Genomic DNA, 14,616 nt, shown 5'->3' with positions numbered 1-14,616 from the left:
TTGGTTTTTTTTTTTTTATTTTTTTGCAGGTTCAATTTTTTTTTTTTTTTTTTTTTTTTTTGGAGGGGGGGGTTGCATTTGCTGAAATAAAGTGTTCTTAATTCAAACAATTATTTCAGATGTATAATCAGGGAATGCACCTTACCTCAATGCAGCTACAGCATCACCATATGTTGATATTTTCAAGGCTTTTGCTCATAATTCATTTCAGTTAGTGTGCACAGCTAAAGTTAATCAACAACAAATGTCATCTCAAGGACTTTTCAAGATAAACGGCTCCAGTTCGTTGTATTGAAATGTAGCCAGTCCAGTACAATCTGGACAGATTCAAATTTAGTACAGTCTAATTTGATCCTGGCTAAAATGTATCAAACTGAAACATAGTTTTGAAAGGGCTTTGGTAAAGGAGCAGTCAGGACTATATTTTGACTGTCAATTGTTGTTGATCACTGACTGGTATGTCTGCATTGCCAACGTGGAGTCTGTATCTGGGATCAAAACATTTCATATGCAGCAGAAGGCCTTGGTAGACTGATAGTGCCAAAGAGCAACTTTAAAATAAACAGATTGACATGGAATTTGTGAGTATGGTGTGAAGTGGGGCTGGGGCACTGGATGAGAGGTGTGAGGGTCTAAATTAGCACATAAATGCTGTAGTTTGAAATTAGCAGAGGGTGAATAGACAGGAGAAAATGCAGGATGGGTTGGGATGGGTCTCACACATCGTCCTGCCGAACGAGCTTGTTGCATTTGTCAGCCATGTTGACGATTTGCGCATGCAATTACCAGGCATCTTTAAAACTGGAAAGAGGCAGACACAAAGCAATCTGACCCAACAACCAGGCTAATCTGTAACTAAATAGGAATGTTTAAATGTCCTGAATACCCATTGAGAGATCACATGGGTTAATTCACGTTTTCTAGGTGGATCACTGTCCAGATCTGTGGCTTAGTGGGATCCTCACAAACAGGGTTCTTAGTTTGGCTGGTAATCCATACTGGCTTTAAGTGTTCGTACAAATGTCTCTTGAGCCTTGGCTTGACATCACAGATTAAGAACAAGTGGACAGATTGTCTGTGACGAAGTCTTCCTACGTGGGAAGTCACAAAATGCATGTGTTATATGAATGGGTTAACCATAGATCCTGTAGATCAACTATTTAAACCTAGATTGGAAAAAAAAGGACTTTTTGGATTCTACAGCACTGCATGAAAATACACGTGGATTGGGATGCAAAACTAGAGCAAAGAGCAGAATAAACAAAGACATACCAGGGTTATAAATTAGACAGGACCAGCTTACAATCCAAGTCTGGCCCAGTTTAGTGATTTCAGTGCGAATGTAGACGGAGGCATCTCTAATAGCAGCAACACTAGTTGTTTTTGATGACGAATAACCTCGGCTGGCATAAAACAGCTGAACCCAGCAGCCCAGTCTGCGAGCAGCATTTCACATCCCATGATTGGATATATTTAAAGCCCTGACATGAATGGTTTTCATAAGCCTCTGTGTTCCTGGTGCGTGGCAGTGGGCGTAGCATTACCCGCTGATGATAAATGCAGCATGTTTGTGCCAGTGAACATGGAAGACTGAGATACCATGAACTTTGTTCACCACCGGAAGCTGTGTGAGCATCAGTAGTGTTATGAAAATAATGCTTTATTTCTCAGGAAGTATTGACTCAACTTGTAACAACTATTACATAATAGGGACTTATTGGTTTTTGTTTGTTTGTTTGTTTTACACATTCAGTCTATTCAGACAGATGTTATGTTTCAGTTACTTAGTGTTGTCTCATTGCAGAGCTGTGATGTGACTTATTTTATTGACCAAGTTGCAAATGTAGTCCAGTTTGCTGAGGATAACATTGAGCCCAACAAGGATCCATTTGCATTTTATTGCTTTTCGCAAATAAGCTCCTATCTTGTTGTTTTTCTTATCTAGACATAAAATACATTTGCTCAGAAACCACACATTTCCATATTTATTCTTAAACTAAGCTAAATATATACTTGTGCTTGTTTCTTGGTGTCTCTAATTGGTTATGATGACATCAGAAAGGCAGCGTAGACCGCCAAATCACCGTTAACTGAAAGTCTCGCTGCTGAAAAGGATCACACTATTTACCCTCTGATCATATGATCCAAGTTTGACCAAGCATTTAGATAAGGAATTTGTATGGTTGCAAGTAGCCAATAGAGCAGTGTTTGCTTCATGATTACTAGACTTAAAGCCTTTGAACTTTATATTTTCTAATGCAAAAGTAATTGCTTCAGCTGGAATGCGAGTAATTTGTGATGTTTCTGTACAACCAGCCATGTTACAATGTAATAAAGCTTACATTACAGGTAAAAAACTTACAATACTCTTTTTTTTAATACTAAGTTCTTCTGTAAGTTAGTCTGCTAACACAAGTCCATATTTACTTAATAGTCTACTCAATCTCCATCTAAGTTATATTGATTACTAATACCTAATTTACAAAATTACATAGTTAAAGATTAAATGAATTTCCGTTATCATAAACAACAGAGCTGCAAAGGCATAAGCCAGTACAAACTATCACAGCATTAATGAAATATATACACTGCTCAAAAAAATAAAGGGAACACTCAAATAACATCCTAGATCTGAATGAATGAAATATTCTCATTGAATACTTTGTTCTGTACAAAGTTGAATGTGCTGACAAGAAAATGACACAAAAATCATCAATGGAAATCAAATTTATTAACCAATGGAGGCCTGGATTTGGAGCCACACACAAAATTAAAGTGAAATGTTCCCTTTATTTTTTGAGCAGTGTGTATATATATATATATATATATATATATATATATATATATATATATATATATATATATATATATCTGTTTACTAATCTAAATTGCTTTTATTTGAAGCAACAAAAAAAAAGATGGAATTATTCTTACCACTTTTAAAAATTTTAAACATCTTGATTAATATAGCTATAATGTTATCGCTAACATTTATACAATATCTCAATTTCACACAAACTTAAAATAAAAACCTATAGGATGAAAAAAAACTATAGAATGGACACTTGCTAAGTGTAGAAATGATTTTTAAATAAACAAGGCTATTCGGGGTATTTTATCTCATTCCGTTCTTTACAGAGTAATGCCAGTGTGACAAGCTGATATTAATAGGTTAGTAAGTCAGGCCTGCAGGAGCAGTCGGCTCCTCCTTGCTTAACACTGGTAGGTTTCATGTTGCCATATGTTTTTAACAATAGTGAGTACCGCTCTTTGTCTTCTTGTAAGTGACAGAAATGCATTCATTAATAAACAGCTGAGAGGTTCAGTAAAAATGTACCAGAGTTTGCCTTCAGGCCAGTTTTTTTATTAGCAAGCCCTGATGTAAAACTGCATCTATAGGATATAACTTTGAGAAACAATATCTTAATAATTAAACATTATAAATTGCAAAGATTAAATGACGACTAAACGTAAGCAAAAATATGTGCATGATGAAGTTGTCATGAAAAATATCCAACGATAACAGCTGTGATCCTCAGAAAAGCTTTGCCTTTTTGTTTGGACGCAAAAAGTCCAGATTCAGAATGTCACTTAAGTGAAGCTTTAAACTAATATTAACCAAACGTTGTCTTTCTGAATGGGATTATGCATTCTCTGGCAGCTCCTCAAAACAGTTTAGTTAGTGCAACACTTACTCTGGCATTTCACTAAAAGTGCTCCAAGGCATAAGGTAGCAATTTTTCAGCAGGCCTGTTTTGACATTGAGCTGCTTGCTGTTACTTGACACCAGGCATCAGTTCATGCTTTGTACAAGGATAAAACGTATCCTAATCTGTCATTTATTCAAGCAACCAGTTACCGTAGGTGTTAGTACATAAAAATATCACAATTTGAAAGTGTTACAATCTCTTTAGTATAGCGTAGCATCTAGTAATTAATATTCTCCCCGGCTCCTTCGGTGTTGTGTAGCTCATAACTCATTTTTAGTCACATTTTACAGTGTTTTCAGTGCCTTAATTTAAATTATGTAAATATTAAAACAATCCATGGATTTCTTTAATTTAGTCTGGTCTCATGTTTGCTGCTGGTATGAAGATATATATATATACATATATGGCAGCTAAAACAGGCAGCTCTTTAGTTTGCTATCAAACCAAAGAAAAAGGGTTTAGTAAGCTTAAGTCAGACTGGACCGTGAATTACAGTGCTTTCAGGATGGACATGACTGACCAGCCGGACACACTGGAACAGCGTTTGTCAGTCTGCTTTGTGACGTTACAGCGGCATGTATAGAATGCCTGCTATTCTTTAAAGCTTTGTTGGTCAGGATGGAAATGGGACGAACCTACACAGTCCGTTGAATAAAGTGGAAACAGTTTGATCGGCGGAACCAACAATAATACACAGCCCTCTCGGTTTTTAACATAAACCGACTGTATTTCCTAGAACACTACTGTGTTCTCGAATCATTATCCAACTAAATTGCAAAGTTTTTTTTTTTTTTAGTTTTTTTTTTTATTTTTTATGACGGTCACATGACAGACAGCAAAAAGCACACACACACTCGTGCTGATGAATAGGGCTGATTCATCCGGCTTGCTCATTGGTCTCTGTTTGGTCCCCCTGGAGACGGAGACGAGCGCTGTGAATACTGTCTGTCAAAAACCATGAGAGCACATCCCCTGACGCTTCCCACTGTAACAGCACTCATGGTGCCTGCAAAAACCACCAGTGTGTGCGAGAGTGCTGAATGGAGAGAGGCAATGAATCCTCCCGCTTCTTTGCCGAGATCGTCAAGAGGAAGGGGACGAGGACGAGGAGAAACAGGAGGGGCGGGGATCTTTTCATGGCTTCTTCATGCTCTTCTATTTTAATGCGACACATTCCCTCCTAACACTGCCCTCCTGACTGGTGTTTATTTTATCTTTAATCACATCCTCTTTTTACCTGCTTACACTAAACAATATGGAAAAAAAAAAAAAAAAAAAATCCACGCTCAAATTCATCTGCCCACGTCAGCTTCTCTTGACCTCTAACGATCTCCGCATGTTTTGTCTCGTCTCTGAAAAGCCTGCAGCTTGGAAGAGGGCTGAAACTCGCATCATAGTGGATGCATTGTGCAAATGTGTCTTCTCCTCCTGTCGTCTGGACTCGGAGAACTTGCAAATACACACATCTTCGTTCCAGTCGTCCAAACGAGTTGCTGTGATCACAGGCTGAAAAATCTTCCTGCGTGCCAACTAAAAAAAAAATACAATAATTTTCCAATGAAATTCTGCCAAACTGTGGTCCATGGCCGATGAATATGCCATCTGTGCTGCAAATATCAAAGCAGTGCACTCATGTGATTCTGTTGTGAGGCTTCATAAGGGTGTTGGCGCTAGAAAGAAGCTTACAGGTTCTTTTTGAGCCAAATCTGTGTAGTTTCTGTTTCGCCGGCAATATACTTCACAGGATTGTGTACTCCCCCCCTTGTCAATTCATTCCACCCTGAATTGAAACGGCTGATCAGTGACCAATTCAGACGTGCTCAGATAGCCTTTTGTTCCTCGGCTCGAATTTGCATGAGAAAAAAAAGTGGTGTCAGGCTGAGGCATTGGAAGCCAAGGTCGATTTGACTTTCAATAAAGCAGAGCTAAACATTTTAGATCCTGGTCACCATTTTCATTAAGACGGTATTTGACTATTAAACTATGGGGTGCCGTGTGTGAAATTGCACAGACATAAATTAACAGTAATAATTTGTGTTATTTAGCTGGTCATAAGAGGAAAAAATGGGAATTAATATTTTCACCATGTTAATCATTCTTGTCACAGCTTCAAACTGTGACAAATGTCAGTTTCAAACTAAATATTTAATTTACCAACTAAATATTTATTTAGCTTCAATTTAAATACTTAGCTCGAAAACATTATTTAGCAAACTAAGCATTCAGTTAGCCAACTAATTATTTGCTTGCTAACTATCTTGCTAACCAAATATTTAGTTTGGAGCTAATTATTTAGCTTGTAAGCTAACTATTTGGCTCTCTAAATAAATATTTATCTTGTTAACCTAAATATTTAGTGTTCATCCAAACATTTAGTTGCCTAACTAAATGTTTAGTTTGTAAAACTAAGTATGTAGCTTGCTAACAAAATTTTTAGTCTGGCGCTAAATATTTAGCTTCAAACTGTGACATTAATAAATAAATGGATAACATGGTGAAAATATAATTTTTAAAAATTATTTTAAAAATAAAATATTGTTTTTTGATAAGCTAAATAACCAAAATTATTGCTGTTAAGTGTTCAACTATGTATTTTTACAAATGCCACTGCATATTAAACAAGGTATGGAAGACTGGACTTGATTATAGCCCAATATATCATGGATATTTTTATTTGAGTGCATATTTTAAAATCAAGAGATGCAATCCTGGGATTTCAGCGGTTCAGAGGTACACTGAATCCACAGATTAGTGAATCCATTATATCACGAAAGCTATTTAGTTCTTGCTCAATGAGCTGCATATTGCAGTACTACTGAGAGCTAAGGCAGGAGGGACTTTCAGAACATGCATCATCGGGTTGTGCATGTTTCGCTGCAGTCCCTGCATGCCTCTATATTGACCAACTTACTCCTACTCTTATAAAACCTGGGTCTGGATGCGATTTTCCAAAGGTGGAGTTATTTGTTTTTTGTTTTTTTTTTTGCGCCAGACATCCAAGCCCTTAAACATTTTTTCCAGACTTTATATGTGACCAGGAAAATAAATGTGTAAATACAGCTGCGTGGCTTTTTGACGTCTAAACACAGAAAACAAGTCATGCGTTTTGCTCACACCTGTAGTTTCTAGATAACAGAGGGTCAAACGGCAACAAAAACCGAGGATGTTGAGCAGATTGTGCAGTTTGATGTTTTCTGCTTCGTGTGTTTTCCAGCTGGTGATGTGCTCTGTTGTGATGAAAATAGGAAAAGCACAAAAACCTAAGAGTTCTTGCATATTTTTTGGCTTGAGAGTTAAACTACTTTTTTATTTAAACCTTTGAACAATCATCTAGCCACTGTAAACATCAATATTCACCCATTTCTTGATTAATATTAGTCATTTCTTATCCGTTATTCATCAACCCTTCCTCCTGATCCTCCTCCAGGTCTGCGGGTGGAGCAGGAATTGGTGACATCTTATCCTCAGGTGGTGCTAGTGCGAGTCCCCACGCCCTGGGTGCAGTCGGACAGTGACATTACCGTGCTGCGCCACCTGGAGAAGATGGGCTGCCGGCTGATCAACCGGCCCCAGGCCATACTCAACTGTGTCAACAAATTCTGGACCTTTCAGGAACTGGCTGGCCATGGGGTCCCTCTTCCCGACACCTACTCTTACGGTAAAAATATTTTTTTTTAGACCTTCTTTAATGACAACAACAAGCAAAGCAAGGTTCTGTACAATTTTTACAACTTCCCAGAATGAGAACAAACATTATGGTGACCATGTTCTGAACCTGAAGTCCATTAAAGGAACAAATTGCACAAGAGTTGTGGAAAAAGTATGAAATGTTTCTTTAGATAAAACCTGGTGTAGATAAAACCAGGGTTTCTTGTAAGAAGTTGTAAAAATTCATCATGAAGCTTCTCCTTCAGCTTCATTATGAAACCTTATATTTTTATTGTATAGTGCTTTGAGAAAGTAATCACACCGCTTAAATTTTTGTCACAGTATTAAATGACCAACACAAGCTTTATTGTATGTTATTGGGCTTTAATCTAATAGACTATAGATACAAAGTGCTGATTATGGAGAAAAACCAACACTGTAGAGTTTGTTAAATGCACTGTGAAACATGGCAGAAGCACCATCATGCTGCGGGAAGCTTTTCTTCTGATTTTTTCAGATTTTTAATTGTGAAACATTGAGAAAACCGTGTATGAACCGTTGTGGAAGGCACTTTAAAAGCCTGCGTAGGCATTTCCTGCTTAAACACAAACTTAACAATTCAAGTTTTTGATAAATGGAAAGAAGACGAGGAGTACAGCAGAGCCTCTCGTGTTTATTTATCGTGCGCTGTGGATTTTTCTAACAGTGCACATTTCTTTGTGTTAAAAAAAAAAACTGCTTTACTGTGGTTTTCATGAGAGCAGAAAAAGGAAGGATAGAGACAGCGGGAGGAAAAAAAGAATGAGCGGGGGCTTTTTGGCCTACATTCCATGTGTTTCTGAGCACAGTAGGCCAGGCCATGCATGCAGAGCAGCTGGAGAGCTTATGTAACCAGCCCCCCCACCAGCACCTCCCCTTGCCCTTTCATTTTCCAAAATAAAGCATGCAATTGCTTTGCTGCTTCTACCAGTGACTACCATAGCAGCTCACCGGTTGATTTGTTATCTGCTATCTCCCTCCACACTTTCAGGCACTTTTTTTTTTTTTTTTTTGTGTTTTTGTTTGAGTGAAAACACATGTGATTTAGCACACCAGGAAAGAGCCAAGTCACAGGGTTGTTTGCATCTGCTGCTTTGACTGCATGCCAGGTAAGTGCAGGCAGGAGAAGGAAGACTCTGAGACCTCATCAGGGGTGGGAAATGAGAAAACGTTCATTTATGTAACCTTGTTTTTTTTTATTTTTTTTATTTTTTGTATTCCCTCCCCAATTCAAAGCAGGAAGCCGAAGCATATCGCAAAACAAGCCGCCATTATAAATCACTGTCAGATATGCTTGGCTGCCTTACATGACATGCATCGGTCAGTGACTCTGCTCCTCTGTTCTGCAAACCAAGGCAACAGATCCAAGCACAGGCAGCACTCCTACAGCATCGCTGTTTTGAGTAACTCTTGTTTCCATGGCAACGTGCTTCTCCCCGCCACCCCCCCTGCTCGTCCTGCCAGATTGGCTGTGATGTGTGAACCATGTCACAGGAGGAAGAGCAGCTCCTAATGTACTTTAATGTGTGTGTGTGTGTGTGTGTGTGTGTGTGTGTGTGTGTGTGTGTGTGTGTGTGTGTGTGTGTGTTTGGATGGGCATTTCTCAGGGGGGCATGACAACTTCCGTAAGATGATCGACGAGGCAGAGCCGCTGGGATACCCGGTGGTGGTGAAGAACGCACGTGGCCACAGAGGTAAGGCGATGCGGCCATTACTTTCCTGTCATTCACCCAGGTCACCACAACGCACTTCAAATTGTCCACATGAAGGGGATTTTAGCCCACCCTGACATGAAATTCATTGACAGAGTGTTAAATGATTACCACTCCGCCGCTGCCACAAACACAAAACCCAGTCTTGTAAAGACGGGTTAATAATCTGTGTTTCTAGTTAACAAACGAGCGCTCCGCTTCATCATTTTCCCTGAGTTCATAAGGGGCTTGAGCCGTTAATATACCGCCTCAAAGACAAAGCGCCCGTTCTTAATGAAGAACCATTAGCTGATTCCTATTCATAGCTAGTGCTTTGTTAGAGGCTCGATGAAGAAATGACCGTGGTATTCGGTAGCCGAGGCTTCCATCACGTAGCGTTGTTCTCCTGGACGGCTGCCACTGCTGAACCATAACTGTGACATGTTTATGCTTGTTTGTTTCCTTATTAGCTGACCATTGCAGTGGTTGAAACCCAGCTTCCTTCAGATACTAAGGCCTGTAAACAAATGTCTAGTCTGGGTATTATTTGTTAGCATTGGACAGATTTAAAATGTCCAAACCAAAATGTAATCTCATTTTGGAGCGTTAATTCAAAATTTATAATAATTGTGTCACAACACCAATAATCTGACTCGACATCGAGGCCTCTTCCCAATATATTCTGATAATAACACTGAGTAATTACCATTTTTGGAAACATGATCCCACAGCTATAAAGTGCTGATCGCTGGAACAGCTCAGAGGTCCAGTATAGAGGCAGAGCTAATTAAAACGGGCATCTTCTATGCTGTGTGAGAAGAGACTCTGAGAGTCCTGTCAGCACTTTGAGACATGGGAGTTGCTCACCAGAGAGCAGCTGCTTGTAAGCAAAATAGCCGCTCAGCCTGAACTCGCATTTCATAATGGACCGCTCCTGCAAATATATGAACATTTATTTAACTTTAACAAGTCTGTGTGTGACGTTGGCCTGAAGAGTTGCTCATTTTTTCCTTTCTTCTCCTCATTTAGTCTCTCCTTCCTTCTCTTAGGCAAGGCTGTGTTCCTGGCGCGCGACAAACACCACCTGACGGATCTGTGTCACTTGATCCGCCACGATACCCCCTACCTGTTTCAGGAGTACGTGAAGGAGTCTCACGGCCGCGACGTGCGGGTGGTGCTGGTGGGCGGCCGTGTCGTTGGCTCCATGCTGCGCTGCTCCACCGACGGACGCATGCAGAGCAACTGCTCCCTGGGTAGGTGAACAGTTGAGAGGCACCGATCACACACGTTTAATTACCCCGCACACCTCGCTACCTCATCCGTACAGTTGGCCGCTCTGCTTCGTTTCGACTGATCTTTAATTTGCCAGACTTCTGTGTTTTCATTGCGGTGGCTTTTATAGCATACAGTTTCAGAGAGAAGCTGAAATACACTCAAGGAAGTAATTTTTGTGCCTCTTTTGGAGGCATTTCTTATGTCACTATAAGAAATATTTGAAATTGTGTCTTTTTAAAAACTTTCCTTAATCCACACTGAATAAAAACTATACACATTCAAATATTCAAGCACTCTTTAAATATTGGAATAAGTGTCCCTTAGCAAGTTGCATAGAAACCACACACTTCTGTAGCTGTTCTGTTGTATATTTATTTGTTGCAATTTCATTATTTTGCATGTATTTGATTGCCACCATAAAGTGTTTACTTTCAAAGGGCTCTAAACTATTGTGCAATGTTTGAGCATTTGTACTTTTATAGGTATATAGAGATGTAAATACTCTTATTTATGCTGTTTTATTATGTCTTTAATTTACTGGCATTTGTGTTTGTGCTGATGTAAAGCCTCACTTTCCCCCATTGGGACCAGTAAGGGAACATTTTTCCTGCCACATAACTGGCTTGTAAACCTGAAAACAATGTACCAGATCTCAGGTACTTTCTTTTATTTTGAAGGTCTGTTTTAATGTGATAATCCTGGTGCTTTGCTAAAAGTGAATAGAAAAATGGAGGTTTAAATTATTGAATATCTCCTCAAAAACAGCCAACCAGAATAAAGTCAAAACCTTTCTCGTGGCTACAAACCCTACAAAAGGTGTTTATCAGAACATTTGTCTGTGTGTGTGTATCTGTGCACCCAGTCGTAGCTGTGAAGAGCCATGGAAACAGATGGTTAGAGTGCATTTACTAAATGTGCATAATATAATAATACAACCAGACGAGTGTAGTCAAGCTTCTCACCAGCACTGTCATTAGGTAAATAATTCACGTCCTGATTTCATCTGTGAAAAGCTTCCTCCTACTCTAAGCTTTAACTCCACTTCTGCTGCCATCAGTGAATGGGAGGCAGCGTTTCAGACTGTATCCCTCCAAATGTGTGGTAGTGCAGAATCAACTCTTGTGTTTAATTCACCCTTAGAACTTAAAGTGACACAGCACTCAAGTTGATGAGGCTGATTTCCAATGTCAGCGCATGAGTCCTGCTGCTAGCCTGCACGAAGATGTGATGCTGTGTGACATAATTAGGTCATCGGTTGGCAGACTATTTATGTAGCAGAACAAGATTTTAGAAATGAAGAAAGGAAATCCGTTTTTCAGTTATAGCTTTCATTTTAATATTTCATGTTTCTTTATGCGTCCCACATGGTTTTCTACTGCATCGGCTACAATCAGTTCTGTTTGTTTATTCGGTGTATCCACTGACCTGGCCTGGTGTCTCTGACCGTTTAGGTGGCGTGGGGATGATGTGCCCCCTGAGCGAGCAGGGCAAGCAGCTGGCCATCGAGGTGTCCAACATCCTGGGCATGGACGTGTGCGGCGTCGACCTCCTGCAGCTCAACGACGGCTCGTTTGTGGTCTGCGAGGCCAACGCCAACGTGGGCTTCATCGCCTTCGACCAGGCCTGCGGGATCGACGTGGCGGGGATTATCGCTGACTTTGCCCTCTCCACGCTTCCCAGCCGCCTGACTCGGAAGATGTCGCTGCTGTCCGTCGTGTCCAGCACCAGCGAGACCAGCAGCGAGCCCGAGGTGTGCATGGTGAACGCGGGCGGAGGCTCCCTGCCGGAGGCCGTCTGCAACATGAGCGTGGGCTCGTCTTCCAGCGAAAGCGACCCCGAGCTGGCCGAGCCCTCGCAGTCGTCGCCTCGCCGCTCGCCGGCCTCTGCCCTGTCCGACCTCCCCGACCTCGCCGACGCAGCGTACAACTTCAACAACCTCCTGGCCAATGAGATCAAGCTATTGACTGAGTGAGAATCGAACAAATTCGCATACACGCCACAATCACACACACACTGCGCATACACTTGTCCAAGCATTCGTTTAAAATAAAGAAACAAACAACTACGCACATATCACTCTGAAACAGATGTTCATGACAAAAAACAGCTGAGAGAAACAGATCACACATTCTGACACAGCAGAGACAAACATCCAAACTGGAGCCTTCCCCTGATGAGCAAAAAGATCTACGGCTGCTCCCCTGACTCTCCTTTCTTTGCATTTTTTTCAAATCCCACGGAGGCATGTAAAATCCATGTATGCTGTCAACTTATCACAGAGGCATACAGCATATGAGATAACTGCCAAAACTGGCCTCTTCTGGTGTATATTTGTTTTTATGTTGGGGTGGGTAAAGAATTTTAGTAAATGCCATGTTTTTAACCCTCCTCACAATGCAAAAAAAAAATGCAAATAAAGGTTCTCCTGGTGTGGCAAGGTTTGGTTGATGGCGGGCAAAATGAAGTATTTTTAGGTTGAATGTACCCTGACGCTAGGCATATCGTTCTGTCGGTTCCTACTTAGCAGTGAATCGCTCCTGAAAATGACAGATAACAAGACGGAGAGACCAAACTGCAGGTGTGCAAACTTTTACGTCAGAAAGTAGTCGTCCTGTTCTGCTAAAACTCATACATCGAGATGCTTTCACAACATTTTTCAGTTTACATTTTAGATTGTGTGTTGGATTAGCAGCAGCAGCTATCTGCTTTTTTAAAATAATAATTAAAAAAATCTCACGAAATGCCTAGCACTTTATTAAAACAGCTTTGTCATTTTCTCTCCTAGACGACATTTTTTAGGAAAGATGAGAGCATATTCGAGTCGTGTCATCACCTGAAAGCAAAATATACCTCAGAACAGAGATGTTTCACTGCCATAGGACATCACAGACACATACAGAACATATCAGCTTAGGCCCTAACACCTTACAGACCTGGTGTCCCTTCCTTTCATGTCTAGGACCTGAAATATAACTGTGTGTAACATTTATGTTATGTTAGAGGTGTTTTTTTTTTTTTTTTTTTTTGTAAATATTAGATAGCGAAATTTAACTTCATGGCTTATTAGTATGCAGCTGATGAAACTGGAACAGCCGGACAGAAAAAAAAATGGCCAAGGTTGCTTTTTTTTAATTATTTTTATTATTATTATTATTTTTTTTTATTTTATAAGCTACTGTGGACAAACTAGATTGTACAGACCTGTGACTTTAAAAGGCTCCGAAGCTGCAATTTGGTGCTAACAGTCGTGGATCCGGTTAGTTCACAGTCATGTTAACTCTAGATTTTTATTGTTCTCATAAATCCTCTGTTAGTTGTTGAAGAAAATCAACCCACCTTGTAAAGAAAAAGAAAAAAAGGAAATATATTTTTAAAATTGTCTTTAACTGAATGTTTTTGTTTTGTTGTTGTTGTTTTTTTCCCCCCTTATAGAATATAGAAAAATCCAGAGATTTCAGCAGCCAAAACTTTATCATTTGCAGCTTTTGTTCCTCTGGATTTACCTTCTATGTACCTTATAGGAGAGGAATAAGGCAGGAGACAGTATTGTCCATTACTTGGGAATATTAACAGGCCAACTTTGATCAAAAGCACAAGTAAAAATCCCGAATCGTCCACATAGTCATCTTTTTTTAGGCTTGCAACCCTTTCTGTTGAACACAACTCAGGGAAGCAGCCTGGATCTCAGTCCTGACCCTTCCAACAAAGGTATGGAATATCCATCCAAGCTTAAAACATGTCATAAACATAACACATACTTACACGTAGACCAAAACAACAACGAGAAAAAAAAAAAAAACAACAATGAAAAAAGGTTGTAAACTACAGTATGACATGTGGTGTATACCATGGTTAACATGCACTTTTTTCCTTGCTTGTTTCATAATTGTTCCATGTTTTCTTCCTAATTTATGGGATTTTTGAAGAAGAAAAAAAAAGTGGTTTGTGTGCACTAATATTGTCTCAATAAAGTGAAACCTCTGTGAAGCTTGTTTCCCCTCCCCCACCCCCCCTTTTCCTTTGTCGTGGGCCAAACTTTCCTGTCTGGGGGTCAAACATCGTCCTGCTGGAGGGTTCGGCATGTTAACCGGGGCGTGAGGGGTGGAGACAGGGCAGCTTTTATTTGAATCTCTCGTGTCGGGTGATCGCAGTGGCTCCACACCGTTTACAACACTACTGTGATGTTGTTTGGTATCAACATGATCAAAACGATCAAAAGCTGTGAAATCTGTTCATGTCTGCATTGGTAAACG

The 14,616-nt window shown here is 40.0% G+C and overlaps 1 protein-coding gene across 1 annotated transcript in view; it reads left to right on the top strand.

Annotated features, from left to right (window-relative positions):
• Positions 1-13,714, top strand: part of rimkla (ribosomal modification protein rimK-like family member A) — an 18,166-nt gene extending 4,452 nt beyond the window's left edge. The window contains exons 2-5 of the mRNA XM_015048819.1: positions 7,138-7,368; positions 9,005-9,091; positions 10,138-10,341; positions 11,815-13,714. Of these exons, the coding sequence (XP_014904305.1) occupies positions 7,138-7,368; positions 9,005-9,091; positions 10,138-10,341; positions 11,815-12,335 (1,043 nt within the window). The 3' untranslated portion in view covers positions 12,336-13,714. The remainder of the gene's footprint in view (positions 1-7,137; positions 7,369-9,004; positions 9,092-10,137; positions 10,342-11,814) is intronic.
• The last annotated feature ends 902 nt before the right edge of the window (positions 13,715-14,616 follow it).

Source organism: Poecilia latipinna, unplaced genomic scaffold (assembly GCF_001443285.1).
Source record: "Poecilia latipinna isolate Pla-1442-1.1 unplaced genomic scaffold, P_latipinna-1.0 Scaffold904, whole genome shotgun sequence".
In the NCBI taxonomy this organism is placed as follows: Eukaryota; Metazoa; Chordata; class Actinopteri; order Cyprinodontiformes; family Poeciliidae; genus Poecilia; species Poecilia latipinna.
Note: the sequence above shows the minus strand (reverse complement) of the source record. Positions and strands in the feature narration are given on the sequence as shown.